Below are 25,225 nucleotides of genomic sequence, written 5' to 3' on the forward strand. Positions count from 1 at the left end.
CTCTCTCTCTCTCTCTCTCTCGTATGGCGACACTCACCTGAGCCGGTGTGGCTTGTGTGCGTGGCCACACAGGCGTTCCACCTCGAAGTGGTCGAAGTGAAGCACAAGCCCTCCACGCGCGCCACTCAGACCATGACCTACGAGGTCCTGTGTCGCCTGGCCACTTTCACCGGCTCGCTGCCCGACGAAGGGTGCGCCCGCCCCACCCCACCCCATCACCCCCCGGCTGCTGCCCCGCCACCTCCCAGGCCTCCCCTGCTCTGCTCACATCGTTGCATGTGCGCCGGTGGTGGTCGGCTGGCTGGACGACAGGGACTTTGGGAACAGCTACCCGTGGGTGCTGTCGCACGACTCGCCCGAGGGCGAGGAGGCCACGCGCGGGTACGACGACGTCAAGTACTTCCTGTGGGACACCCCGCCCTACGAGAACATCGACACGCTGGCCATCGCCCGCATCAACAAGTTCGTCGTCAACGGCCGCGACGAGACGGCCGGCGACTCAGCCGACGATAACGAAGGTGGTGGCCAGGGCCAGGGAGACGACGATGCGAAGCCGGCGAGTGTGGAGGAGAATGAGGAGATGGTCAAGGAGGCGGAGAAGCAGGGCAGGAACGTGCTAATCAAGCTCAACGTGAAGATCCGAACGAAGAGCCAGTTCTTCGGAGCGCCAACGGAGGCCACTGCAGACCGCCAACAGGAACAGCAGCAGGCAGGGGAGGAGAAAGAAGAAGGCGAGGCAGCGGCCGAAGCGCGCCGCAGCTGCGTACCGCGTCAGCTGCTGCTCCAGAAGCGCTACACGGACCCGTTCACGTACACGAGAGTGCAGGAACTGCTCTACGACCTCAACGACAGCGTCAAGCGCGCCAAGTCCAGCGACAGGTACCGCGGCCACTCCCTCCCACCACCCACCCGCCCCTTTGAACCTCCGGCCGGCTGCTCACGTTTGACACCACACACACAACACACAACACACAACACACAACACACACACGGCGTGCTTCGCAGCCTCCCGCTGGCTATGAGGCTGCTGGAGGATCCGTCGTCGTGGGCCAAGCCGGACGCTGCCGCGTCCGCCGAGGACAAGACGAGCGCGGCGGCCACGGGAGGTGAAGTGGGTCGTGACCAGCACGGGGAGGACGCGGTGCGCAGGGCGCTCTTCACCGGGGTCGGCGAGGGAGCGCACGAGCAGAGCGAAGCGGTCGATGGTGGTGTCGGCTCGCAGCCCGCAGAGGCACCATTGGCAGTGCTGGACGAGGAGGAGCTGAAGCCCCAGGCCGCGGCCAGCGCCACGAGCCGGCCCGTGGTGGGCTCGCTCGGCTTCTTCTCCGACACTTTCCTGCAGGCGACGCGGCAGGCCTATCACGACTTCAAGGCCCACAGCCCCGACCGGTTCTCCATGACCCAATCACAGGTGAAACATTTATCGTTATATATTTATATATAAAATAACATGTAGCTGATATGTTTATGCATATACTAACATGTTGTTGATATGTTTACTCACACGTGCCACAGGAAGTACTGTTCGAGAGCGTGCTCAGGAATAGGCTGCAGATGGTGTGGGGACCGCCCGGCACGGGCAAGACCCAGTTCCTCGCCCTGCTGGTCCTGTGCCTGCTCGAGGCCCATCGCCGGGTGGTGAGCCACGGGGTGCTGAACGTGGTGGTGACGGCCTACACCCACGTGGCGATCGAGAACCTACTCATCCGCGTGGCCGAGCTTCAGCACCTGGTGGCCTCCTCCGTGCCCGGCTACGAAGCCTTTGAACTCTACAAACTCGGCGATGCGTAAGTGTCACAAGACACGACACGACACGACCAACGACACTAACTCGTGTTTCGGCCATTTAGGCTCAAGTTGCTGCGGAGCGAAGTGGCCGGCGTCAAGCTGCGCCGGCTGCCCAAGGGCATGGAGGGAGAGGCGTTCACCACCAAGATGCCCTCCCGCTGCGTCATCGGCGGCACCGTGTGGGCCATTCACAAGGTACGCGGGCGCGCGGGCAAGCCTTCTCCACAGCTGGGCCGCCACGGCCGAGGCCCGACTGACTGACGCTGCGCGTGTTCGCCCGGGTGGGCAGGCCTACCGCGGGCTGAAGGACGAGATCGCGGTGCTGGTGATGGACGAGGCCTCGCAGGTGCCGGTGGCCGAGGCCGCCATTCCGCTGTCCCTCGTCCACTCGGCCCAGGGGCGGGTGGTGCTGGCCGGCGACAGTGCGCGCACACCCGCCCACGCGCTGCATGCGCGCTTCCTGGGCGTGACTCACCCACACACACACACACACACACACACACACACACACAACGAACGACACACGACACACAACCCCTCCCGCACGCACTCAGATAAGCAACTGGGCACGATTCTCGCCGGCACCTACCCACCGCCGACCGATCAGTCCCCTCCGCTGCACCAGTCCATCTTCAAGTGCCTCAAGCACTCGCTCAAGTGCAAGGTACACACGCACACACGCACACACACATACACGCACACACGCACACACATACACGCACACACGCACACACGCACACACACGCACACACATACACGCACACACGCACACACACGCACACGCACACGCGAAGGTGGTTGTGGAGGCTCACGTTGGTACCTACTGGCCGGCGTGCTAGGGCCTGTTGGGGGACCACTTGGGTTCGCTGGAGGAGAACTTCAGGATGAACGAGGACCTGTGCGAGCTGCCCCGTCAGCTCTACGGCTCCAACTACCGCCCCGTGGCGCGCAACAAGGACTGGAAGCTCACGGCCACGCCCACGCCCACGGCCCAGCAGCAGGTACCACGCCGACCACCCTCAACTTCAATTGGTGGCGATGGCCCATCGGTCGGTGGTATGACACGGCGGGTTTCTATGCGTAAGGGGGCAAGCGGCGACGAGGAGGAGGAGCAGAAGAGGACCCACCCGCTGCTCGGGCTGGCGCGGTCGGCGGTGCAGGACGAGCGAGCGATCGTTGCGCTTCGACTTTATTCTTCGCCGCCGTCATTGTCGACGACGACGAAGACGGGCGAGTCGAGCGCGGAAGCGCTTTCGGTTGCGGTCGGGCTGGAGGAGAGGGAGGCGCAGATCGTGGCGATGCTCTCGCTCATCTTGTGGAACCACAGCGGCTACGCGGACACCTCGCGCCGCAATCAGAAGGCGTTCTGGAGGGAGAAGCTGTTCGTCGTCACTCCACGCCACGTACAGCGGTACTGCACCCCCGTTGCAATCCACCAATCGCAGCAGCACCGCAGCAGTATGACACCGAGTGTGTGTTGTGTGTGTTGCATGTACTACGTGTGTGTTCCAGAATGGCGGTGCGTCGTGCGCTTGAGAAGGCTGGGTTCGACCTGGGCGCAGTGTTTGTCGATACGGTGGAGAAGATGCAGGGGCAGGTAACCGACGTTCTACTTCCCCCGCGCCGTTTTTGTTTAGGGCTGATGTGCTCTTTCTTCTCTAGGAATGCGACTGCGTGATCGTCTGCTATGGTGCGTGGACTGCGGACCAGCTTGCCGCCAACCCCGAGTTCGCCTACTCTCTCAACCGACTGGTGCGTAGCAATGACGGCCTTGTCCCACCCCTCTTTCTCTCACGCCCCCTATGTATGGCGCAGAACGTTTCTATCACGCGGGCGCGAAAGAAGTGCATCCTGCTGCTCTCCGACGCCATGCTGACCCCTACGGCCGCTGTGTTGGACGATGCCCGGGCCAAGAAGGGCTTCTTCTACCTCAAGCAGCTCATGCACCACGCCAAGGTGCTGGCGGTTGGCCACGACCAGTGAAGGCCATTCTTACGAAAAGGAGTCTTCACAAGTACTCTGTTGGTGTTGGTGTGCATTTGATTTTCTGTTTCTTTGTTCACATGACACCAAAGAGCCAGTTCAAGAGTCGCGGCTGCTTGCGGAGGTTGTGGATCAGGGCGGCCACCGAGAGGACGATGACCGTCGTGGTCTTCCAGGGCTTGGCCACAACCCAGCCCATGCGCTGCGCGTATCGGTACATCGTCTCCAGCGCGAACGGAAGGCAGTACGCCGCGAGTTCTGATAAGAAGACACAGACATAGATAGCTCAATGAGTTGCTATTGTGCGCAATCCATTGCGTGGGCACTGGGCATGAAGTACCTGATTGTCTCGAAGGCAGCTCGATGAGCGTGGCCAGCCCAGCAACCCAGGCCTGGCTCATCATTATTGGCCGAGTCATCTTGATGGAGAAGTTGGAGTAGAGGAAGCACCCTGTGGCCACGCACACAGTGCGTGTGAGTTGGACTGCCACTTGGTGGGCGGTGGGTGGAGTGTGTACCGGTGGCAATGGCCAGTGTGCAGTAGGCGGTGAGAAAGGCGGTGGACCGAACGATGTTCTCCACGGCTCGCTTGAGCCCGGTCATGTTCTTGCGTGTGGCCAGGAAGAAGATGATGTTGAGCGGCACGTAGATTCGCAAGCTCAGCAGTAGGCACTTTGTGAAGAATCCCCACAGATAGGCGCTGTGATGTGCGTGTGTGTGGTGTGTGTGTGTGTGTGTGTGGTGTGTGTGATGTGTGGTGTGTGTCGTGTGAGTGTTGGTCACTTACAGGCCAGTAAGCCAAACGTGCGCTGAGCAGGATTCGAAGGGTGTACGCACAAGTGAGTCCGGCCGGGGTGTGTGACGTGGCAAAAGAGTTCGCCGCCCATGAGCCGCTTCTTCATCGAGGCGTTGATCATGCCCTGCTTGTCGAGGAAGCGCAAGTATCCCTCCGGCAGATCCTCGGGAGCGGCGATCCTGAACAGAGGTACCACACACACACGCACATGCACACACGCACGCACACACCACACCGTGAGCTGGGCGATGTGGCCAACGTGGCGAATGTCTCATCGACGCACCATGAGGAAAGGATTTGGGTGGCAGAGAAGCACATGATCGCCGTAGGGCCGTATTTCCATTCCGGCCAAGGCAAGCACCGAGCTGCCCGCACCTGCGACAGAAGCGAACGAGCATGGTCCACCATTATGAGAATCGAGCACCGCGTGTGCGTGTGCGGTGGTGCGTGTGCGTGGACGACTGGTACCAGACACCAGAAAGCGAGCGTAGAGTTGAGAAGGGAGGGATCGATCTTGAGGCCGATCCACGCCGCGGCACCACCCGCGATCGCCATCCACGGCAGCTTCTGCTGGAACAGGTGCAGCACCGACGCGATCAGCCTGTTGCGTTGTCCGCCCTGCTCGTCACGCTCCGCGTCCAACGTTTGCAGCCACTGTGTGCACCGCGCGCACACCACGAAAGCAGTCAGCAGTGAGCTGAGAAAGAAGGCGGGGGATGATGAGAGGACCTTGTGCCAGCGGTAGAAGGACCGGACGAGGCCCACGAAGATGCTCACAGCAACGCCTCGCCTGTGTTTTTCAAATGAGAATGAGAAGAAAACGATGGATGGAAGCGTAAACGTACCGCACGGTAGGGCGTGTGATTTTGCGTTGAATTATGCAGAGCGGGCCGGTGTAGATGAGGAATCCTTTGACCATCCCCTTGACGATGTAGCGTATGGCCCCTTCCCTGTCGCGCTGGCTCTGATCGCGTATGATCAAGGCACCCACCTTCTCCTTGCCCTCCTTCAGCAAAGTCAGCACCTGTTCACCCTTCTCTCGTGCACGTAGCGTGTTACTCGCCTCTTTGGCCTTCTCCTGTGCGTCTCCTCCATGGCCTCCGCTCTGGGCGTCGCCCACACGCCCTTCCGATTCATTCACCTGCGGCTGCTGCTCGACTTCCATCTTCACAATCTTTACGAGATTACCGCCCAATCTCAGCGATTCGAACAAGATGACGCCAGATTAGAAGGGTCCTTCCTTGCCTGTGCCTCGCAAATGCCAACGTGCAAACACAACACGTCGCTACTCGCGCCTTTCCCTGTTCGCCAACCGTCGCCTTTCGCCCCAAACGGGGTTGGCGCTGAGTTATGGTGTTGGCTTGGCCTGGTCGAGGACGCGGCGGAAGGTGAGCGACAAGCGCGTGCCTCTGGGGATGACAGTGTCGCCCACGACGTCCTCCGCCCGCCTGGCCACGGCGTGCATCCACTCGTACCGTGCGTCGCCCTGGCCATCGTGCGTGAGTGAATGCATGTAGCCTCATTGTGCAGCGGCTGTGTGAGCACAACGGGTGGACGCCCCGCACCTCCAGCACCAACAGGCTGCGCCTTTCCAGATACACTTGCGTCTGGTGCTTCGAGTCCTTGTGCTTGAAGTCCATGGTGCACCCCGATTGCAAGGTCAGCGATACCACACTGGCACGGGCAAAGAGGAAAACATGGTGAAGGTGAGTGGCCAGAGGCTCCATTCGAGGGTGGTAGAGCGGTGAGCTCCTACGAGGCGATACCAGCTGTCGAACGACTGTGTGTGGTCAATGTGGAATCCCAGTCCCTGCCCGGGCTTGTACCTGTGGGGACGCCACGTCAGCCAGCACTGAATGCAGGAGGCAAAGAGGTGCGAAAGAGGCATTACTCGTTGACGATCACTTGGTCAGGCGCATGGAGCATCGCCCCACTTTCACACAGCCTGGCCGCCAGCTGTCGAAGCCAGTCGGGAAACGGTTCTGAGGGCACCAACCGGTGATGCTCTTTGTGTAAACAGCTGTGTGAGGCAGGAAGGCGGCAGAGGAGAAGAGGAATGTGGGGGGGGGGGCACCCTCAGCGGCACCGCCTCGAGCAGTGAAGTCGTACTTGTATCCGAAGTGGTGCGTTCTTCGAGGCAGTGGGTTGTTCCAGTCGAGCTGCTCCAACGACCGCACCATGGCGTCCTCTTCCTCAGTGGTGATGAATTCGGGCACATAGCGGAGGCCAGCTACAACTGCTGCTCCCTCTTCTTCGTGTCGTTGTTCCTGCATGTTGGCTGCAGTGACAGGCCAGTGGCCGGCTGCCGTGCGCACCGCTCGTTACGAGAAAAAGTGTGGAATCTCTTCGTGGCGAAAGAACGAAAGCGAAGACGAAGAGGTGCGCCGCGGCGGTGGTCAGAACGAGTCCTCAGAGCACACGGACCACTCGCCTCCCTCGCCCTGCGTGACCCATTGGAGCTTGCTGTTTGGGCTGACGCCGTAGTTTCGGTATTGGTAGAACGAGCCATAGTACAGGAAGAGCTCTTCGCCTTTGATATGGCAGAAGAAAAGAGGCCGATCAGAACACAGCGCGTGGGTCAGGCAGGCAATGAAGGAAGGGACCGCACCTGCTTCGATCTCGCGCAGAGTGTAGATCCGTTGATGTAGTCGAAGATCGCCAACAGCCCGCACGGCGCCCCACCCGCAGCTTGCCTCGCACTCTAGTGGGGGCTCATTGAGATACAGCACCGGGCACTTCTCAAACTCGCTGAAGCGCAAACAGACGAGAGTCAAGCCTGAGTAGCTCAGTGGAAGCGGAACAAGAGAGGAGGTGCGACGCACGGCCACAGTCGTCCCGTCGTCACGTCGGCCGGTTCATGAAGAGCAGCATACGACGAGGCCTCGCCCCACCCCAAGTCGTAGCCCCAGAACGTGCCAATGCACGCAAACCGGGGCAGCCTCTTGCGCGCAAACAGTCCCTTGCCTGCCCGCACTATGTCAGGGGGCAGAGAAGAACGAGAAGATTGCGTCAAAGGAGGGGTGGGGGCGAGCACCGGCGCCAGGGATGAGGGAGGAGGCCACGATCACCGAATCGCCCACATCACCGTCGCATTCACGAAGTGCATCCTGCGCGAGGCAGATTGATTCGGGATCCTCCGTGCCTCTTGCTTCAATCTGCGCGAGCCTTTCGCTCAGCTGCGCGTACCGAGGCAGATGCTTGAATTTGTGGAAATGCGAGAGGCGCCGCAACATGTACTCGTGGCGAGAGGAAAGGCCTTTGTGTAAGATGGAGCGAGAGAGGAGTTGTTTGTGCAAATGGATTGTTTTAATAACAAAAGAGATCGCATCTCTGTGTGTACAGATCCGACGGTACAGGTGTGTATTACAACGCTCGATCCCAGCGAACCAATTAAGCGGTGGGGTACGAGGCGGAGGTGGCGATACCGCAGTTGTTGTTCTTGTTCCTGGCCATCTTGATGTAGCCGGAGAGACCCCAATCAGCGCCCCACGAGTTCTTGACGAGCCAGTAGTCCTGGCCGTTCTCAGTGCCCCAACCGACGGCGAGCACACCGTGGTCGAGCTGGGTCGACGAGCAGGCCGACTCGTAGTAGACGCCGCCCGAGTAGAACTGGAAGGAGTTGTGCGAGGCATCGATGGCGACCGAGGTGGGCTCGGTGGCGACGGCGTTGAGGAGGGCGTTCTCGTCGCCGGACGAGACGTCGGTGTAGCTGGTCAGCGAACCACCCGAGTTGGCGGGGTTGTACTGGCAGGTGTACTGGGCAGTCTGGTAGGGGTACGAGGCCTCGGTGTCGATGCCCTTGTTGTTGATGATGTACTCGAAGGCGTAGTCCATGAGACCACCGTTGCAGCCGTTGTTGCCGTACGAGCCGGAGCAATCGATGAGGTTCTGCTCGGAGAGCGAGGTAAGACGGCCGGTCTTGAGGAAGTTGGCGCCCTCAGTCGAGCCGGTGGTCGAGAACGACCAGCACGAGCCGCACTGACCTGCAAAGAGCCAAGAAAAAAAGCGACGCAAAGAACGAAAACGTAAGTTTAGGTCCGATAATGATTATCGGGGGGGGGGGTGACACTAGATCCAGTGCAAAAGATGGAAAGATGGATGGAAAGAAGGGGAGAAGGCGTACCCTGGTTCTTGACGTGGGTGACGGCACCCTTCTGCCTCCAATCGAAATCGGCGGGCAGGCCGGGGGCGGGGACGGCCTTCTCGGCGGCCTTGTTGGCGTGGAGCGAGTAGTCGAAAGCGAGACCCTTGAAGAGCTTGTTGAACTCGGCGTTGGTGAGATCGCCGAACTTGTTCATGGCCAGGAAGAAGGTCTGGTTCGAGCGGTTGTGCTCCTCGATGAGCTGCTGGTTCTCCCTCCACACGTTCCACCTGAAGACGAACTCCTCGTTCGAGTACGACTTGGAGTTGTCCCTCATCCACTTGGCGAAGACGCCGGTGAGCGGGTCATGGGTGGTGGCGAGGGTGGAAGCCACGCAAAGGGCGGCAAGCAGGACGAGGATGGTGGTAGCGCGCATGGTGTGTGCTGGCTCGGCTGAGATGAAAGAAGACCCGCACTGCCCTCGTCGCTTTATGAAGGTGCGGAGTCCCAGTCAGAGAACCAATGATAGGCCCTCACCGCAGCCAATCATCGGCCTCTGCAGGTTTTCTGTCTCCGCGAGAAAGAGCGGCCGAACTTTTCTTGTTTGGCCACCAGAAAGAATCCAGAATATAACCGGACACGCAATTTCACACGTAAGTTGTTGTTTTTTCAATCTCTCGCAAATCGATTGGTAAGCGAGGGGGGGAGCGATTGGGATGGGTCACTGCTCAAGCGTGGGGGTGGGACGCGGCGGTAGCGATGCCGCACTGGTTGTGCTTGTTCCTCGACATCTGCGTGGAGAATTAGATGATCATTAGAATGCAGATTGGCAGTCGAGGGGGGGGGAGTGTGGTACCTCGATGTAGCCGGAGAGGCCCCAATCAGCGCCCCACGAGTTCTTGACAAGCCAGTAGTCCTTGCCATCACGTACGCCCCAACCGACGGCGAGCACACCGTGGTCGAGCCTGCTCGAGCTGCAGGCCGGCTCGTCATAGACGCCTCCCTTGTAGAACTGGAAGGACGAGTGCGAGGCATCGATGGCGACCGAGGTGGGCTGGGTGGCGACGGCGTTGAGGAGAGCGCCCTCGTTGCCCGAAGGCACGTTGGTGTAGCTGACCAGTTCGCCGCCCGAGTGCTGCTTGTTGTAGCGGCAAGTGCCCTGCGAGGCGTGGTAGGGGTACGACTCCTCGGTGTCGATGCCCTTGTTGCGGATGATGTACTCGAAGGCGTAGTCCATGAGGCCGCCGTTGCAGCCGTGGTTGCCGTACGAGGTGGAGCAGTCCACCAGGTTCTGCTCGGAGAGCGAGGTGAGACGGCCGTGCTTGAGGAAGTTGGCACCCTCAGTTGAGCCAGTGGTCGAGAATGACCAGCACGAGCCGCACTGACCTGCAAACATGAACAACATGAAGACCATCAAGCAGTCAGTCATGGCGCACTGCTGCAAAGCAAGGTGAGGATGTACCCTGGTTCTTGACGTGGGTGACGGCACCCTTCTGCCTCCAGTCAAAGTCAGCGGGCAGGCCAGGGGCGGGGGCAATGTCGCTTTCCTGCTTGGCCTGGTCGGCGGTGATGGAGAGGCCCTTGAAGAGTTTGTTGAACTCGGCGTTGGTGAGGTCGCCAAACTTGTTCATGGCCAAGTGGAAGGACTTGTTCTGGTGGTTGTGGGCCTCGATGTAGAGGTAGTTCTCGCGCCACACGTTCCACCTGTAGACGAACTCCTCGTTGGCATAGCTCTTCTGGTGCTCCTGCATCCAGTCAGCAAAGACCCCGGTGAGCGGGTCATGCGAAACGGCAAAGGTGGAGGCCACAAAGAGGGCCACACACAGGGCGAGCAGAGTGGTGGTGCGCATGGAGGTGGTGGTCAATGCTTCGTCAAAGCGTTGGCCTCCTCTTAAGTGTTGACTGGACCAATCAACAAGAGGTTGAACCATGAAACCTCCTGCACGCATTCTCCTACAGTGCTGATTGGGTTGTCGTAAAATGACGAAACGGAAGCCAGGTGGCCAAAAGTTATAAAATGTAGACTGGAGGTGACGGGTATCGATCCCGCTGCCTCTCCGATGCGAACGGAGCGCTCTACCATGTGAGCTACACCCCCAGAATTACTGCACTCACTGATGCACACGCAATAAGCAGGACGTAAACCACCCACGCCAAAATGCAGCCGCGGCGTAGGGGATCCACGCATGGACTGCCTTGGCTGCAAGCGCGGAAAACATTTTCTGTGGACCAACGGCAAGATGAGGCGAGCAGCAAGAGCGTGGGCAAACGGTGCGACCCGATTGAATGGAACGATACGTGTCGCGGGACGATTGTCGGTGGCAAGAAGTGCGTCGGGCGAAACAAAGGCACATGCGGAGCTGCAGCTGGAAAATGAACGATTGAGGAAGACCGTGGACGATCTAAGACGCGAGCTGGCGGTTGCGAAGATGAGCCCCGTGCGCAGATTTTCCCAATTCGTATCTACCATGCCCCGCAAGAAATTCAACCGCCTGTTGATCATCGCCTTCCTGCTCTCGCAAACCATGCTCGCGGGAGGGATCCTCGCCTACCGATCCCTCAAAAGCGACGACGATCGTGAGGGAAAGGAAGATCCACACATCTCATGACCCCTCCCCTCCGAAATCTAGCATCTGCAAAATTAATTAATCACTCATCGAAATCGACGTCTTGGGCCAGCTTTCGCGCCATTTTTGTTTTCGATCTGGGCGTGCAAGACCGGAACATCCGGCTACGACCGCGGGGATATTTGGTAACCGCGACCACTGCGGGTAGCAACCGAAAGAGCCCGAATGACCTGCAATTTTTTGGGGCAATTTGTTGAAGCCGGCGAACTGGCGACCAGCTTCCTCTTTCTCTCAACGACCCGCGCAACAACTCAAGACAACGCATCGTTCGGTAGACGCGAAGAGATATACAAAGAGATAACGAGTTGGAAGGGAACGTTGTGAAGAAGGAAGCAGAGAGATTTGATTTTTCCCTCCGAGAGATGAATCCAATTCGCGCCGGCGGAGGCAGTGCTTCTCTTCCTTCTTCTTCTTCTGCTGCTGCTTCCCATCTTCCCTTCGCGACCTCTCCTCTCAAACGCCAGGCCGACGGTCGGCTCATCGCCCCGGTTTTAAGTCCGAACCTCGCCCCCACCACAATCGACAACCAGCCGTCACATCTCCTTCATCATCATCCTCATCATCCCTCTTCTTCGCAAATCCAGTACCATCAACAGCAAGTGACGCTTATCGAAGAGGAGATGGCCGCCCTTCAGCTCGTACAGGAAATCGAAGATGAAAAGGCCAAGGCCAGCCGGCTCGAGTGGTGCCTGCGCGAGATTCTGGCCGAGCGCGACGTTCTCCTGCGTCAGCACGAAGACGAGGCCCGCCGGAAGCGGCAGGAGGAGCTCCACAGCCTCAACCACCACCTCAACCTCAACCTCCACGCCTCGGTCTCCTCGCCCTGCGTCGTCGTCACGCCCATCGCCCCCGCTCCCGTTCCAGCTCTCAACCCGCACGCCCGGCCGCGTTCGACGTCGGCCCCGCCGGCCATGATCACCACCCCGCCCGCACTCCTCCCCGTTGGCCCACCCAGCGCCGCCGCCCAGCCGCCGCCGCCGCCGCTGCTCCGCCCGCAGCCGCACTCGTTCCGTATCGTGCGCCAGCACCAGCTCCAGCTTCAGCAGCAGCAACTGCAGCACAAGCAGCGACAGCATCAACACCAACAGGGGTCGTGCGAGGCGGCGCGGCTGCTCGGCCTGTCGTCGTCGGAGGCGGAGGCGCCGACGGACACGATGGTGGTGGACACGTCCGCAAAGTACCAGGGCCCGGTCAAGCGAGCGCGGCTCGGCACCTCCCTGCCCGCCGTCGCGTCGTCGTTGTCGTCGTCCAACCAGCCCAACCAGCTGCAGCTGCAGCCCCTCCGTCCGGCCACGGTGGTCCATCACCAGCACCAGCACCACCAGTCTGCCGGCGTCACCGCTCGTCAGTCGGCCCCGATGACGTCCGTTGACGCCAACCGTTTCCACCCGCTCCAACCGCACCAGGTTCAACACCAGCACCAGCACCAGCACCAGCACCACGGCCACGACCACCACCAGCATCAGCACGTCTGTGGAGGCCCCAACTCGGCGGCCGGCTGCGAGTCGCCTGTCGGATGCCTCCCTTTCGGCGGCACCCCGCCGCAGTGCGCCGCTGGCGTTGTCGCGGCTGCTGCTGCTGGTGGTTCGCTCTCGGCGTCGTCTTCGTCGTCGTCCTTCGAGTGGAACAACAGCTGCTCCTCGACGGCAGCCACGCCGATGCCGACGCCGACCCTCGCCGGCGGAGACTGCGCTACCGAGTGGCCGCTCGCCGGCCTCAACGACGAGTTCGACTACGATGCCCTGCTCGACAACCTCTCGTCGGGACTGTAAGCCCTTCGATCTCCAGAGAGATCCTCAAAAACGCGCGCGTGTTGGCTCGTGTGCGTGAGCGTGTGCGTTCGTGTGTGTGTGTAAATGATGTTGATTATGTATCTGTGTATGTAACGTACCTGTCGCCAACGCCCCCGCGCCTCCACACCGGCCAACAGTTGTTAACTTGTGTAAATACTAAGCCTGTGTTCTCAACCACCCAGCGCCGCCTCGATCCCTCTCTCTCTCACACACACACACACACGACACACAGAGAGATGAGTGTAGAGGGGATAGTGGTCTCTATTTGCAGGTGGGCTTGTGCTTGGGCCAGTCGGCTCGCTGGCACTCGCGCCCGCAGTAGTACACCTTCTTGCATCGCGAGCACCGATTGAAGGTCTCGCCGTCCTCCTCGCTCCGCCCGCACTTGCCGTTGGCGCACCGGATGGCCCTCTCCTCCACGACCACTGCCGCTGGCTTCTTCGTCTTCGTAGCAGTTGGCTGCTTTGCCTCTTCTAGTTCTCCCTCTTCCTCGTTCACGTCTCCCGGGTTGGACATCTTGTTGGCACCCTCCTCGAAGAATTCATCCTTCTCGTTCACCTCGACCTCGCCCAGCTGGGCATCGAATCGCACCAGCAGCTCGCAGAGGGCGGTGTTGCCGCGATCGGCGGCGTCGTTGAGCGGTGTGCGGCCCCGATCGTTCTTGATGTTGGGATCGGCACCGGCACTGAGGAGCAGCTCCACGATGGCCTCGTGCTCCTTCGTCATCTCGGGCTGAGTTGCCACCCAATGCAGTGCCGAGTTTCCGTGCTCGTTTGTGGCGTTAACATCCACCTTCATCTTGGCCGATTCATCTCCGTTTGAAGATGCATCCTTGTTCGCGGCGAGCAGCAGCTGCACGATTCCGAGATTGCCGTTGGCGCTGGCCATGTGGAGGGCCGTATTGCCGCGTCCATCGCGTCCGTTGAAATCCAAATCTCCCTGCCCCGCCGCGGCTGATGCCAGGAGCTCTCGCACCACCTCCTCCTCGCCATACCTCGCCGATTCCAGCAGCACCTCCATCTAAATCGATTTGATTTTAAAAATCAATTTACCTCGAATGGGGAGCCAATTCCTTTTTTGTTTTTTTGCGCCTTTCGACCTGGTTGTTAGCACCAAACCCAACCTTGGCGTTGCATTTTAGTCAGAAGGGACATCCATAAGTGACAGTTGGGTTGGCAAGGGGGTCGGGGAAGGCGTCTTGCCACCAGAGCTCAGACGGGTCCCACTGTTCTCTCGCCAGCTGAGTGGCCTGATCCAGGTCGTCGCCGCTGTTGTTGAAGTTGAGCTGCTCCTCTTCTGACGAGCCGTGTCGCCAGTCGCCTTCCCAGCTCGACGGTAGTGGTGAAGTTGAGGTTGATGAAGAAGTGGACTGTGCTGGACTGGCGTCGGGAGATGAGGAGCTCGAGGATGCCTCGAGTGGCGGAGAGAAAGGCGGAGAGGAGGATGTAGAGGAGGGCGAGCTCGGGTGTGTGTTGAAGACGAAGGTCGCTAGGTGCGACGCACCGGCGGTGGTAAGTGACGTAGGTGCCTTGAGCAAGGAGGTTACCGTTACGGGCGATAGCTCGGAGGGAAGTATCAAACAGCGCGAGTGCCAGGGCAGCATGGCCGGTTCGTTCACCAGAGTCTCCTTCTCGAGCATCACCTCCTGAAGGTACCACTCGAGCCTTTGCTTGCGCCTCTTCTCGGCCTCGATCATCTCGACTATCTGGGCCAGCGAGAACCAGTTCATCAGCTCGTAGCACGGCTTCTTCCTGATCTTCTTCGTCGCCATTGTCGTTGTGTGAGGTGAGGTGAGAGTTGGGCTGAGGTGTCGGGCAGGCAAGTAAGTAAGACTTGAAGAGCAATGGAAGTGAGTAGCTCTGCCCGTTTTTCCCCTACCCGTTGGCTGGGCAAGAACATAAGGAGAAGCACACCCCAGAAGCAGCTCTGCCATGCAGCAGCAGCCCAAACAAGAACCTCCATCTTTACCATCCGAGGTAAAGCGCAGTTTGCTAACTCCTCCCCTAGGTCCCCACCCTGCAAAAATACCAGCGCCATGTAAGGTCCACGATGGTTCAAACATGAGGCATGCCACCACCCCCGGCAACGTGCTGGAACATTACCCTGGTAGGGAACTTCTTCAACGGCTCTTTTCAAGCGTCGACATGGTACTCCCCGTTTTGCCCTAGTTCGTCGCGGCCTGCTCGTTTCTGGTGCCTCGCCATCTGCACCTGCCCTCCCCCCCCACCTGCGCCGGATCAGGCCTGTGGCGGCACTGCGTCGCTGGGACGGCGCTTTTCGGTGGGGAGATGAGGGGACCCGAGGCCTTGTCGGTGTTGGGAATGGCGTCTGGTAAATAAATAGTGGGTGGCTCGCTATGGTTACACGTGGGGTGCGCGGGCGATTGCGAACATGCCCGCGTTCACTTGATGAGCAGGCGCTTGGTCGTGGTCCCGCCCGAGGGTGCCGACGACGGTGGGATGACGGCGGTGGGCATGAGCTTGGGCATGTTGAGGGACGGTTGCAGGAGGAAGGACAGGCCCAGGATGAAGACGGTAATTACACTCATCAGGACGAAGACGAAGTAGAAGTTGAAGGGGAACACCATCCCGCTCGTCATGCTCCACGCAAACATCACCTGTAACACATCCAATGATGAGGTTGATCAGCCACGCCCATGTTTCTCTCCCAGAGAGAAAGAGAGAGTGGCGCCGCCGTACCGAAGAGAAGTAGGGACCAATGGCTCGCAGCAGCGCAACTAAGCTTTGCCCTGCAGCCAAGAGGTCAGATCTTGCTCATCGGCTCGCACATTCACGCGCGCGCACACATACCGAGACCGTTGGCGGCGCCCATGTTGTACACGTCGACTGAGTTGTTGATGAGGTTCATGACTGCACAGAACATAAGTTGTCCCACGAATGTTCGCACGATGTAGATCCCAATGATGAACGACCACATCTGCACAACGCGATGCAACCCCCCGGAGGGTGAGTGATAAGAGGGAGCCAAAGGGCAGGGAGCGAGGCGCAAGTCAGGCGTAGCATACCAGGAACATGGACGACCACGCCGACACGTCGGGGTGGAAATAGTTGACCAGGGGGAAGGCCACGAAGATAGGTACCGCGGCCAAGGTGCCCCACTTGAACGTGTTGATCAGCCCTGAAAAAGTGCGGATCACGAGTGAGACGAAAAATGAATAAATGAATAAATCAAAAAAAAAGTAGGAAATAAAAACAAACAATTGCCATACCGAGTCGTTTGGCCATAGGGCCGTAGAGCCCCAGTTGGATGACGACAATGGACAGTGAGCCGACGCTGCTCGTGATGCCTGTACGCACATACGATGATGAGAAGACAAGGTCTCTCTATCTCTTCCGCTTTATCGTTCAGTGCCGAAGGACGGACGCACCTATTTCGTCAGTGGTGAAGCCCAGGCCGCCTTCCTTGGGCTCGGTCATCGTCCACAGCGGGAACACCTAACGGGAAAGAGATCAGGCTTGTGGTGAGAGTTGAGCTCACGACCGATCTCTGCCAAAGCCACACACACACACACACAAAAGGCACACAAGGGGCTGTCGTACGGCGTCGATGAAGATGAAGAGCATGCCGGTGAGGCCGTAGAGGCTCGTCGAGAGAATCACCTGGCCCTCCAACAGAACCGATTTCTCCTTCTTTGCCTTGCCTGTAGTCGGGGGGGGGGTTGGTCGAATCGAATCAGCAATGGCCAAGCAACGATGGACGGGCGAAGCGGGCAAGTGGGCACGCCCACCGACAACGTACTCGAGCTACTGCTGCTCCAGGGCGCGTGCAGCCGGAGCACGCTGCGCAGAGACGAGAGCGGGCCCTCCCCCTCGCCGTCCACCTTCTCCGTGAGGGTGGACTCCTGTTCACCGGTGAGCCGCAGGCTCTTCTCCGCCGCCGCCGCATGATTCGCTGCGGCTGTCCGGCCTTGGTCGTCCGCGGCCTGCGGGTGGTGGAGCTCCCTCTGGTCCTGCTCCTCCTCGTCGTCGTCGCCTCTTCGTCGCTGGTGTTGCCAGTCCTCGGTCTCCTTACTCGCGATCTCGCTCTTCATCCGCCAATCGGGGCTGTGCACGACCTTCATCTCCACGCTGGAGACAAAGTCGGCGTCGTCGTCGAGCTCCAGCGGGCCGTAGGTCTCGCGCTCGACCTCGATCGCTCGCTGCGGGATCTTGTTCTCCGTGAGGTAGAAGTAGCTCAGTACGAGGCCCGTGCCGCACACCAGGACCGCCATCACGTTGGGCAGCAGGTAGGGGAACTCCTCGAACAGCCCGTTAAAGAGGCCGTGCCCGGCCGAGAACAGCTTCGGATATTTTGCTACACGCGTGCGCCACACACGGTGTTTAGTGCGTGTCGTGTACGTCGTTGTGTGTGTGTGTGTGTGTGTGTGTGTAGAAAGGAGAGATGCAGTACTGGCGGGCTGTGCGAGGAGACCACCGGCTAGTGCTCCCACAACCGCGCCTGCTCCTGCGGCGAGGGAGAACCAACTCCAGGCTCTGGTTTGGTTTGTGGAGTCGGTCACCTGCGCACATGACACGGCACGGCGCGGTAAGCTCCCGTGTGCACACCCAGGCCCGCGAGGTGATGCATTACCTCGCCCAGGTAGGTTTTGACGACACCGATGTTACCGTTGAGCAATCCGCACAATGCGCGCGAGAAGACGGCGAACGGGAAGTTCATGCTGAAGCTGTATGTGCGGTGAAGTGAAGGCTGTGAGCCACCGCCACCTCAATGAAGGTACCTTTCGCGCCATCAAAGGGTGGAAGAAATTACCCGAACAGCAGGGCAGAGATGATGGTGCCCACGGCACCGCACAGGAGGATAGGCCGCCGTCCGTACTTGTCGGACATCTTGCCCCAGAAGAAACTGGCACGCCGCACACAACACACACACAACACACACAACACACACGCGCACACGCGCACACGCACACGAACAAAGTGTGAGCAGCACACAGCGATGTGCGTGGTGGTGCGACGGATGCAAACCCGCAGGAAAGAGGGAACGCAGCGCACCTGCTGATGAACTGGGCCACAAAGAAGCACGACGAGATGGCTCCCGCGTAGTTCCTGCCAAGAGCAAGGCCGTCATGAATACAAGATAAATGATAAATGATAAATAAAATAAAATAAAAGGTAGTACCCGAGCTCCTTCTTGTCGTCGGTGAGGTTGAAGTCGAGGACGAGGTAGCCCACGTAGGAGAAGATGGCAGACGAGTTGAAGCTTTCGCTGGCCGTCAGGAGCATGATGGGGATCATCTTGCCGAGCGGCAGCGGCGTCTCGACCACGGTCTTGTCGGTGTTGCTGCCGTCCAGCGGCACCGCTTCATCGCTCGTGAGCAGGTCGGTGTTCTGTTCATCTTCGTGCTCGTGTGTTCGCTCTTGTGGTGGTTCATCCTCGAGCCTCTCACCATTGATGTGAATCGACAGCTGTGCACTCGCTCGTTCAATCTCCGACGATTTTCGGCTGCCCTCACCCGCCTCGCGTTCGGGAACGCCCACGGGGCCAGTCGATCGTGTCTCAATCTGTCGCTCAAAATCTCTATCTCCATCTCCATCTCCATCGTCGTATTCATCACCGGCAGCTCTTCCCTGATCGCCCAGGAGCAAACTCGACGAGTTGAACCGTTCCATCCTATTCCCTCTGTGCAGATTCTGAGAATCGATAGGATTCGCAGGTGCACGGCGTCAATCCAAATCGATTCGTGTGATGCACGAATGCCCACACGGCCAGTTGTGGCTGTGGCTGTTGCAATTCGTGAGTGGCAGTAACGCCCTACCCCTCTTGCTGAAGCGACTGCAAAGGAGTTGAGTGGCTGCTCGTGAACGACGCTCTCGGCCTCATGTCCACGCCAGAACAACCACCCAGGGCGCTGCTTCTGCTTTCCTCGCGGAACCAGGAAAGTGGCCGGCTTGGGTCACGGTACCCAAAACACCCCAGGTGAGTGTTGCCCGGCCAAAGCCGCGTTGCAGCTTCACCAGCTTCACAGCTTGTTGGGGCACGCATGAACGAACCACGACGGCTGAGTCGGTTGAAACGCGTAAAGGGACTCAGTGGTGTCGTGTGTGGAGTCACTTGTTGAAGGGGGCGCTGTGTTTCATTTCTTTCGCGTGCGCTCTTCGCAGAGGAGGGAGTGATCGTAGAGGTCCTTCTCGTTGTACAGTTCTCTCGACATCAACCAATCGTGGATGAAGGGCACCGGCTCGAGGCAGTACGGCGTCTGCTGGTACTGCTTGATGTCCTGAATGACCCTCGCTCCGTACCTGAAGAGCACCGTCACTCGTGTGAGTGCCGCTTCCGGCAGACATACAATGCCTCAGGCCACACCAGCGGGAGACGTACCGAAGCTTTGTGATGTTGATCAAGTCCGGTCGAAGGAAGTCGGGGTTGCCGTCCTCAATGAACGTGAGGTCCGTGAGAAAGACGCCTGTTGAGCGCACGCGTGTGAGCGCACGTAGCCCGAGCCGCCGGGCATCAAGGGGGGGGGGGCATTGCTCGCAGCAGAGCGCGTTACCGAGGTAAGGAATGCAGGGCGGGTTGATCTTGTGCAGGGCCTCGCGGAACACCCGGAAGTTGTCCTCCGAGCTCATCAGGTGCGTCAACTCCTCCCAGATGTCCCACGTTTTGTTGGGCAGCAACTGTGGCCAAAGAGAGCAGCACACGTTCGGACCGGTGAGTACTCGGTTTCCAATATAGCGCAAGGTACGTAGCAAAGACGCACATTCCAGGTCTTCTTGAGCCGGTAGGCGGCTGCATTCTGGAGGCCGGCCATGATCTCCATCACTCCGTTGAAGTTGTTCAGCTCTCGACATTGCTGCACGGCACCGAGAGCAAAGTGAACACAGTGGACGCTCGACGATGAGTGCGAGAGGTGGTTTGCGTACAGAAGCGATGAGGATGAATCGGTTGAGTATGACTGCTCGGCTCTTGAGGTCCTTTTCTCGCACGATCTCGGAACAGCACCACCGGCTCACCTTGTTGAAGCGGTCGATCAGGGCGATGATGTTGGGCGCGAGTGTGGCCTTGTCCTTGCTGGTCCACCGCTGTCTGAGGCACTCGCAGGGCGTGATCGTTCGGTAGAGGTTGTGCTCGATGAGCGTGAGCTGGCGCGCCACCTCCAACGGATGAAGGTCGAGCAGCTGCACGCACATGACCATCAGTCGACCCAAGCACACGCCACACGCACACAAGACGCAACACATGTGCGAGCGGAAGGCCGGAGCGAACCTTGAGTGGTCGCTTGAGCTTGACTGGGAGGATGGGCGTTGGCGGTAGTGTGCTGAACTGGAACGCCTTCTCTTGAGTCTTGTCTGCGTTCTCGCTCTGCTTCTTTTCGATCAGGAGCTTGAGCTGCTCGCTGGCCGTCACAAGGGCCTCGGGGTTCAGCACGTCGTCGATGAAGCGGCCCAGCCTGTCCAACAGGGCCGGCTCACTCCGAAAGTCGTGGAAGTAGTGCGTCAGCCACTGCTTCAGCACATTGATGACCCTGGGCGAACATGGGGGAAACGGACAGTCAGGTGAGGCTTCGATGACCACAGGGCAAGCCGTGGGGGTGTTCAGCTGACGGGCGGGTTACCGGAGGCGGATGTGAAGTTGTGTGGTTTTGAGGAAGGCGGCTTCGTCGCTCTCGGGCGGCGGTGGCGTGTCGAATCGCAGGATGAGCAGATCGAGCACCTCGAGGGGCGAGAGGAAGAGCCGATAGGTCAACAAAAAGGTGGTTACAAAACTGGGATCTGCACGTTGGTGGGGTGGCAACCGAGGTGAGAACAGTTGTGCGCGCCCTGTCAAAGAAGCGGGAGAAGGGCAGACGAGACGGACCAGGGTACTGGGCGAAGGTGATGCGTTGGATGATCTTGTAGAGGGAGGCGCCGCTGACGAGTTGTACCCCATCGGCATCCGTCCCGCCCAGCGTCACCGTGTCCTCCGTGTCCGGCTCTTCGAACTTCCACACCCGAGGGTCGAGTTCTTCGACCTACATTCCAATTATAAGACGGTCGCGACGGTGGCGGTGGTTGGAGAGGAGTCGCACCTTCACTACTCGGGTCTTCTCCGCCCGTCGCCGGGCGGTGAAAATGGGCGAAGAGGGAGCAGAGGACGACAGGCAGTGCGGGCTGGATGCGGACCCTCCAGAGTTCCAGCTCGGGAGCGCGTGTGTCTGGGAGTGGGCCGAGTGGCTACGATCCGCCGGAGGAGTGCGCGGAGAAACCGGACCTGAGTTCGAGAGCGGACTCAGTACTGTTGCCACCTTGTCCAAGACCTGCCGGTCCTGTTCTGGCGGTGGTGCCTGCTGCGCTCACATCACACACACACACACACACACAGAGAGAGAGAGAGAGAGAAAAGTGAACCACGGCAGACATAGCGAGTGGAAGAAGAAAGGCGTACAAATGAGGCGAGGTTCACCAACCGTGGCGGATTGTGGAAACTGATGAGCGTAGTGGTGCGGCCCTTGCTGTGAGCCTGCGCCTTGGCCTGTTGCTTCTTGAACTCTTTCGCCTTCTTTTTCTCCTCCTGCTTCTTGCGCTTGGCTTCCTTCTGCGCCTCCTTCTCCTGCTGCGCTCTCAGCTTGGCCTGCTCTTTCATGAGCTTCTTCAGCTCCTTCCCCTTCGGCTTGTCCGCTTCGGCCGGCTCACTGTCGGGAAGAACCTAGGGTCACCACATCGTGTCGTCGTTAGTGGGCATAACCTCGGGCACTGCCGAAGAGGGTGATGGGCGCGAACGATGGTGCCGTAGGGTGTGTTGAAGACGCCTCGCTTCGGGATACCGTTGTCCGCAGCGCTGCCGGGCAGTTGCACCGATTGTGGCCGCTTCTTGCCAGCTTCAGCAACGCACCACGAATTGGGTGAGTGGTCATCGTCGCCTAAATAAAGAAGATCCGTGGACAGAGGTGCGTACCGCTGCTTCGGTCTCCTTGGAAGGAGCCCGACCTGTTCCGTCCACCGGCGGAGGTGGTGGTGGGGCCGCAGCTGGCGGGAGATGGTGCGAGACCGGCCACCGGCAGCAGGCCCTGCTCGAGCAGCCAGGCCCGCTTCTCCGAGACCGTGCCGCGATGCGGCATAGCGTGCGCGGGTTCTGAGAGCTGCAGGGAGACGCTGCGCGTGGGGGAGACCTCGGGCGTCTTCTCGAAGGCCTGCACAGCCTCAGAGAAGAGGGTGCGCGACCTGAACATCGACTGTTCGCTGAGCCGCCAGCTCTCGCGCCGCTCCCGCTCCTGCTGCTCGCGCTCGGCCTGGTGCATCTGGAACAGCTCCTCCCACCGCGAGGGCGCCAGCCTCGTGGCGGCACTCTTCAGCGCGGCCTCAAAGTCGTCGCAGCCCGCCTCCTCCATGCCGCCGAATGAGTGGTTCCTCGAGTGGGTGTTGCCCTCGCCGCCGCGCGGGCAGAGGGACGACTTGCGCACGCTGGAGGGCGGGGAGAGGCCACTAGCGCCTCGGTGCGAGGGCCTGGGCGAGCAGGAGGTGGTGCCGGCCTCGCCGCTGAGCGAGAGGCTGGACTTGAGGAGCGTGAGCTCTTCGGTGCTGCCGGCGAGGATGGAGGCCTCCAGGTCCTGCCAGTTTATGTCCTTGGCCAGGCACACGGAGAGGCGCTCGCGGTAGGACAGTGCCCGCGGAGTGGCGGCGCCGAGCGTGCGAAGGGAAGCGGAGGTGAGCGAGGTGCGCAGGGAGGAGGGCAGGTGGCGACGTGGCGAGGCGACAGGCGACATGGCTGAAGGGGTCGAGGGGGGAGACGTCAGGAGTATGTGCGGCGAGCGGAGGGCGGGGCAGGAGTTGGATGGCTGGAGGCTCGCCTTGTAGGGGCGTGGGCGAGGGGGGGAGGTCGAGTGCTCCTCCTCCTCAGGGGCAGCCCCCTCGTTGTTGGGCGGATCGAAGGAGATCCGGCGCCGCTGAGCATCGTTCTCCGTGGACATCTCTCTGCGAGGATTTGTGATTCTATGTTGGGTGCTGTGCCGAAGAAGAGGAGGACGCCGCAGATAGAGTGGGGAGGTGGGCGGGGAGGGTGAGGGAGGAAGAAGGGGAGGGCAGTAGGCACTCTGTGCTAACAGTACATGGAGGCCGGCGTCCCAATGAAGTTGTCTCGCAGCCCGGGGCGAGCTGGGTTACCGCTGTCGTCCCTCGTTTGCTTCTCCCAGAATCGGCGCTCCTCCCTAAAACCGAAGGCCGTCAAAAAGAAACAAATTATTATCAAATAAAAAGAAACAAAAAAGCAGAAAGTCAAGACTTTATTGACCGTCTGAGAACATGAGGTGATGATGATGATGATGTGCAAGATGATTATGATGAGGATAAAGGAACAAAAGTATACAGGCTAACATCACCCATCACTTCGCCGGTATGTGGCTGGAGGACGACATTTCACACGCGCCTTACCTTCAAGGGAGGTTGCGAATGCCCGAGACGAGGAGGCTGATGTCCGACCGCAGCGTGTTGGCAAGGCTGACGAGCTTCTCCTTCGTGTCGAGGACCTGGCGGGACAAGAACGAGTTTTAGGCCCGAACACGAAGAAAGGGCGCACGAGGCCAACCAGCCGTACCTCAACGGTCTGGGTGAAGGGGTTGTAGTGCACGGTGAAGGGCCTGTCGAGAGACTCGGCAAACTGGCGCATCTGTGCCTTGGCCCTCTCGAAGCTCTCTGCCACGAAGTAGACGGGCTGGTACTTGGTGATGGGGTACTCCTGCTCGCAGGCCTGGAATGGGTCGAAGGGACGCAGCTCGGGCTCCGAGCTCATGGAGTACTGCGGGGGGACAAGAGAGAGGCCCGTGTCAATCATCACCACAGTGAGTCACTCCGACGGTCGGAGTCTACAACCGGTGCGTACCTCGAGTTCGCCGAAAGAGGAGAGGATGCCAGCGCCGAAAGCCTTAACCTGGCCGTCCTGCCTGCACAGGCCAAACTCCACGGTGAACCAGTAGCACTGCACGACGCCGACATAAGTGAGTGATGAGCAGTGTTGGCAAAATTTGAAGTGCAAGGAGAGCAGCGGCGTACAGTGGCGAGCTTGGCGATGTCCTCGTCAGAGGCACCGAGAGAGGCGAGACCGATCTCCTGCGAAAAGTCGGCGAAGGCGGGGTCGGCGAAGAGAGGAACGTGTCCGAGCAGCTCATGGCACACGTCGGGTTCGGGCGTGTAGAGGGGCTTGCTGTGGTGACGGATGTACTGAGTGGAGTGGAACACCCTGAAGGCCAGGCCGTTCAAGAAGTCTCGGGACGAGAGAAGGCCCATCACCGGTCGCAGCCGCCAGCCCGTGCACTCTGAGGGTTGCACACAACACCATCGTCATCATGCCGGAGAGTGAGTGTGCTGGCGAAATGGCAAAACAGAAGCGGGTGAAGAGCACCTTGCAGGAAGTTGGAGATGTCCTCCAGCTGGGGGATGTTGTTGGGCGAGTAGCCGCAGTTCTGCTCGAGGAGGGGGAAGATGTGGTTCTGCTCGCGGCAGGCGTGGGTCGGGTAGAGCGACCTCAGCTTGTTGTAGACGATGCCCCACGTCTCGATCTCCTGCGGTGTGTACTCCACTCGGGGCAGCGGCTGGCCCGAACGGTAGGTCTTGGCCTTGGCAACGATATCGCACCTGCGCTTCCTGTACTCGGGGTCCTGGAAGCCGGGGTGGTCCGCATCGAGCTCGGAACCGAACTCCATCGTCTTCTCGGCAAAGCCATCCAAATCTTTCAGCTTGCGCGGGAACCAAGGGATTTCTGCACGCGACCAGCGCACGAGAGATCGCTCAGCGTAAATTCCACGATGCAAGTGGTCTGCCAAAAAGAGGTGGTGCATCGATGATGTATACCCTTGGTGCGGACGCCTGAGGCAGAGGTGGACAGAGAGACTTCGCTCTTGGTCTGCCCCTTGGTGAGGATGGTGACTGAAGACGTCTTGCCCTCGAGCTCCTTCACCAGCGCGTTGACCTCATCGTCCTTCTTTGTGGTCTCGAAATCGATGAAGAAGTCGTAGCCCTGAGAGCTTGAGGGCGAAGGGCGCGACTGGATCGAAGTCATGTTGAACCCATGCTTTTCGAACAGCTCGCACACCTCCTTCAACGACCCCACCTTGTCCGAAACGGAGATTATGGCCGACTTGGCCGACGTGACATCACACATTGCTGGTTGAGGATTGAGTGCCCTGGTTGATCTTCTGTCGCTGTGATTTGTGATGTTTGAAGGCGCG

The 25,225-nt window shown here is 59.7% G+C and overlaps 11 protein-coding genes and 1 pseudogene across 11 annotated transcripts; 2 read left to right on the forward strand and 10 right to left on the reverse strand.

Moving 5' to 3' along the window:
* Positions 1 to 60: 60 nt before the first annotated feature.
* ACA1_051440 (DNA replication helicase, putative) lies at positions 61 to 3,771 on the forward strand (the record flags this gene model as incomplete). The annotated part of the gene is made up of 12 exons (XM_004336887.1): positions 61 to 191; positions 313 to 879; positions 1,006 to 1,411; positions 1,516 to 1,787; positions 1,851 to 1,983; positions 2,078 to 2,210; positions 2,343 to 2,452; positions 2,628 to 2,789; positions 2,874 to 3,191; positions 3,329 to 3,385; positions 3,451 to 3,540; positions 3,604 to 3,771. Coding segments are annotated over 12 exons (2,547 nt in total), but the record flags the coding sequence as incomplete, so codon positions are not given.
* A 76-nt stretch (positions 3,772 to 3,847) lies between these two features.
* Positions 3,848 to 5,732, reverse strand: ACA1_051450 (uncharacterized protein; the record flags this gene model as incomplete). The annotated part of the gene is made up of 8 exons (XM_004336888.1): positions 3,848 to 4,029; positions 4,112 to 4,222; positions 4,290 to 4,471; positions 4,609 to 4,746; positions 4,851 to 4,942; positions 5,036 to 5,221; positions 5,297 to 5,357; positions 5,413 to 5,732. The coding sequence occupies 8 exons, from the start codon at positions 5,730 to 5,732 to the stop codon at positions 3,848 to 3,850; spliced, it is 1,272 nt and encodes a 423-aa protein (XP_004336936.1).
* Positions 5,733 to 5,915: 183 nt separating this feature from the next.
* On the reverse strand, positions 5,916 to 6,207 carry ACA1_051460 (uncharacterized protein; the record flags this gene model as incomplete). Its single annotated transcript, XM_004336889.1, has 2 exons — positions 5,916 to 6,053; positions 6,133 to 6,207. 2 exons carry the CDS (start codon positions 6,205 to 6,207, stop codon positions 5,916 to 5,918), a joined length of 213 nt encoding a protein of 70 aa, XP_004336937.1.
* A 247-nt stretch (positions 6,208 to 6,454) lies between these two features.
* On the reverse strand, positions 6,455 to 6,840 carry ACA1_051470 (alkylated DNA repair protein; the record flags this gene model as incomplete). Its single annotated transcript, XM_004336890.1, has 2 exons — positions 6,455 to 6,549; positions 6,642 to 6,840. The coding sequence occupies 2 exons, from the start codon at positions 6,838 to 6,840 to the stop codon at positions 6,455 to 6,457; spliced, it is 294 nt and encodes a 97-aa protein (XP_004336938.1).
* A 123-nt stretch (positions 6,841 to 6,963) lies between these two features.
* On the reverse strand, positions 6,964 to 9,084 carry ACA1_051480 (annotated as a pseudogene).
* A 292-nt stretch (positions 9,085 to 9,376) lies between these two features.
* Positions 9,377 to 10,498, reverse strand: ACA1_051490 (Cysteine proteinase 5, putative; the record flags this gene model as incomplete). Its single annotated transcript, XM_004336891.1, has 3 exons — positions 9,377 to 9,439; positions 9,505 to 10,034; positions 10,111 to 10,498. 3 exons carry the CDS (start codon positions 10,496 to 10,498, stop codon positions 9,377 to 9,379), a joined length of 981 nt encoding a protein of 326 aa, XP_004336939.1.
* A 1,397-nt stretch (positions 10,499 to 11,895) lies between these two features.
* Positions 11,896 to 13,047, forward strand: ACA1_051500 (uncharacterized protein; the record flags this gene model as incomplete). Its single annotated transcript, XM_004336892.1, has 1 exon — positions 11,896 to 13,047. One exon carries the CDS (start codon positions 11,896 to 11,898, stop codon positions 13,045 to 13,047), a length of 1,152 nt encoding a protein of 383 aa, XP_004336940.1.
* A 282-nt stretch (positions 13,048 to 13,329) lies between these two features.
* On the reverse strand, positions 13,330 to 14,088 carry ACA1_051510 (MYND finger domain containing protein; the record flags this gene model as incomplete). The annotated part of the gene is made up of 1 exon (XM_004336893.1): positions 13,330 to 14,088. The coding sequence occupies one exon, from the start codon at positions 14,086 to 14,088 to the stop codon at positions 13,330 to 13,332; it is 759 nt and encodes a 252-aa protein (XP_004336941.1).
* Positions 14,089 to 14,209: 121 nt separating this feature from the next.
* On the reverse strand, positions 14,210 to 14,839 carry ACA1_051520 (uncharacterized protein; the record flags this gene model as incomplete). Its single annotated transcript, XM_004336894.1, has 2 exons — positions 14,210 to 14,388; positions 14,572 to 14,839. 2 exons carry the CDS (start codon positions 14,837 to 14,839, stop codon positions 14,210 to 14,212), a joined length of 447 nt encoding a protein of 148 aa, XP_004336942.1.
* A 630-nt stretch (positions 14,840 to 15,469) lies between these two features.
* ACA1_051530 (transporter, major facilitator subfamily protein) lies at positions 15,470 to 18,698 on the reverse strand (the record flags this gene model as incomplete). The annotated part of the gene is made up of 13 exons (XM_004336895.1): positions 15,470 to 15,685; positions 15,768 to 15,817; positions 15,879 to 16,005; positions 16,094 to 16,206; positions 16,298 to 16,375; positions 16,457 to 16,523; positions 16,629 to 16,729; positions 16,828 to 17,382; positions 17,479 to 17,587; positions 17,659 to 17,752; positions 17,839 to 17,931; positions 18,081 to 18,134; positions 18,208 to 18,698. The coding sequence occupies 13 exons, from the start codon at positions 18,696 to 18,698 to the stop codon at positions 15,470 to 15,472; spliced, it is 2,148 nt and encodes a 715-aa protein (XP_004336943.1).
* A 464-nt stretch (positions 18,699 to 19,162) lies between these two features.
* ACA1_051540 (RasGEF domain containing protein) lies at positions 19,163 to 22,768 on the reverse strand (the record flags this gene model as incomplete). Its single annotated transcript, XM_004336896.1, has 12 exons — positions 19,163 to 19,328; positions 19,408 to 19,492; positions 19,580 to 19,703; positions 19,787 to 19,879; positions 19,950 to 20,204; positions 20,293 to 20,551; positions 20,642 to 20,798; positions 20,884 to 21,037; positions 21,302 to 21,349; positions 21,451 to 21,711; positions 21,786 to 21,883; positions 21,961 to 22,768. The coding sequence occupies 12 exons, from the start codon at positions 22,766 to 22,768 to the stop codon at positions 19,163 to 19,165; spliced, it is 2,508 nt and encodes an 835-aa protein (XP_004336944.1).
* Positions 22,769 to 23,434: 666 nt separating this feature from the next.
* ACA1_051550 (phenylalanine hydroxylase) lies at positions 23,435 to 25,158 on the reverse strand (the record flags this gene model as incomplete). The annotated part of the gene is made up of 6 exons (XM_004336897.1): positions 23,435 to 23,527; positions 23,596 to 23,796; positions 23,881 to 23,976; positions 24,051 to 24,313; positions 24,400 to 24,756; positions 24,849 to 25,158. The coding sequence occupies 6 exons, from the start codon at positions 25,156 to 25,158 to the stop codon at positions 23,435 to 23,437; spliced, it is 1,320 nt and encodes a 439-aa protein (XP_004336945.1).
* Between the last annotated feature and the right edge of the window lie 67 nt (positions 25,159 to 25,225).

This window comes from Acanthamoeba castellanii, assembly GCF_000313135.1.
Source record: "Acanthamoeba castellanii str. Neff unplaced genomic scaffold scf7180000084592, whole genome shotgun sequence".
In the NCBI taxonomy this organism is placed as follows: Eukaryota; Discosea; order Longamoebia; family Acanthamoebidae; genus Acanthamoeba; species Acanthamoeba castellanii.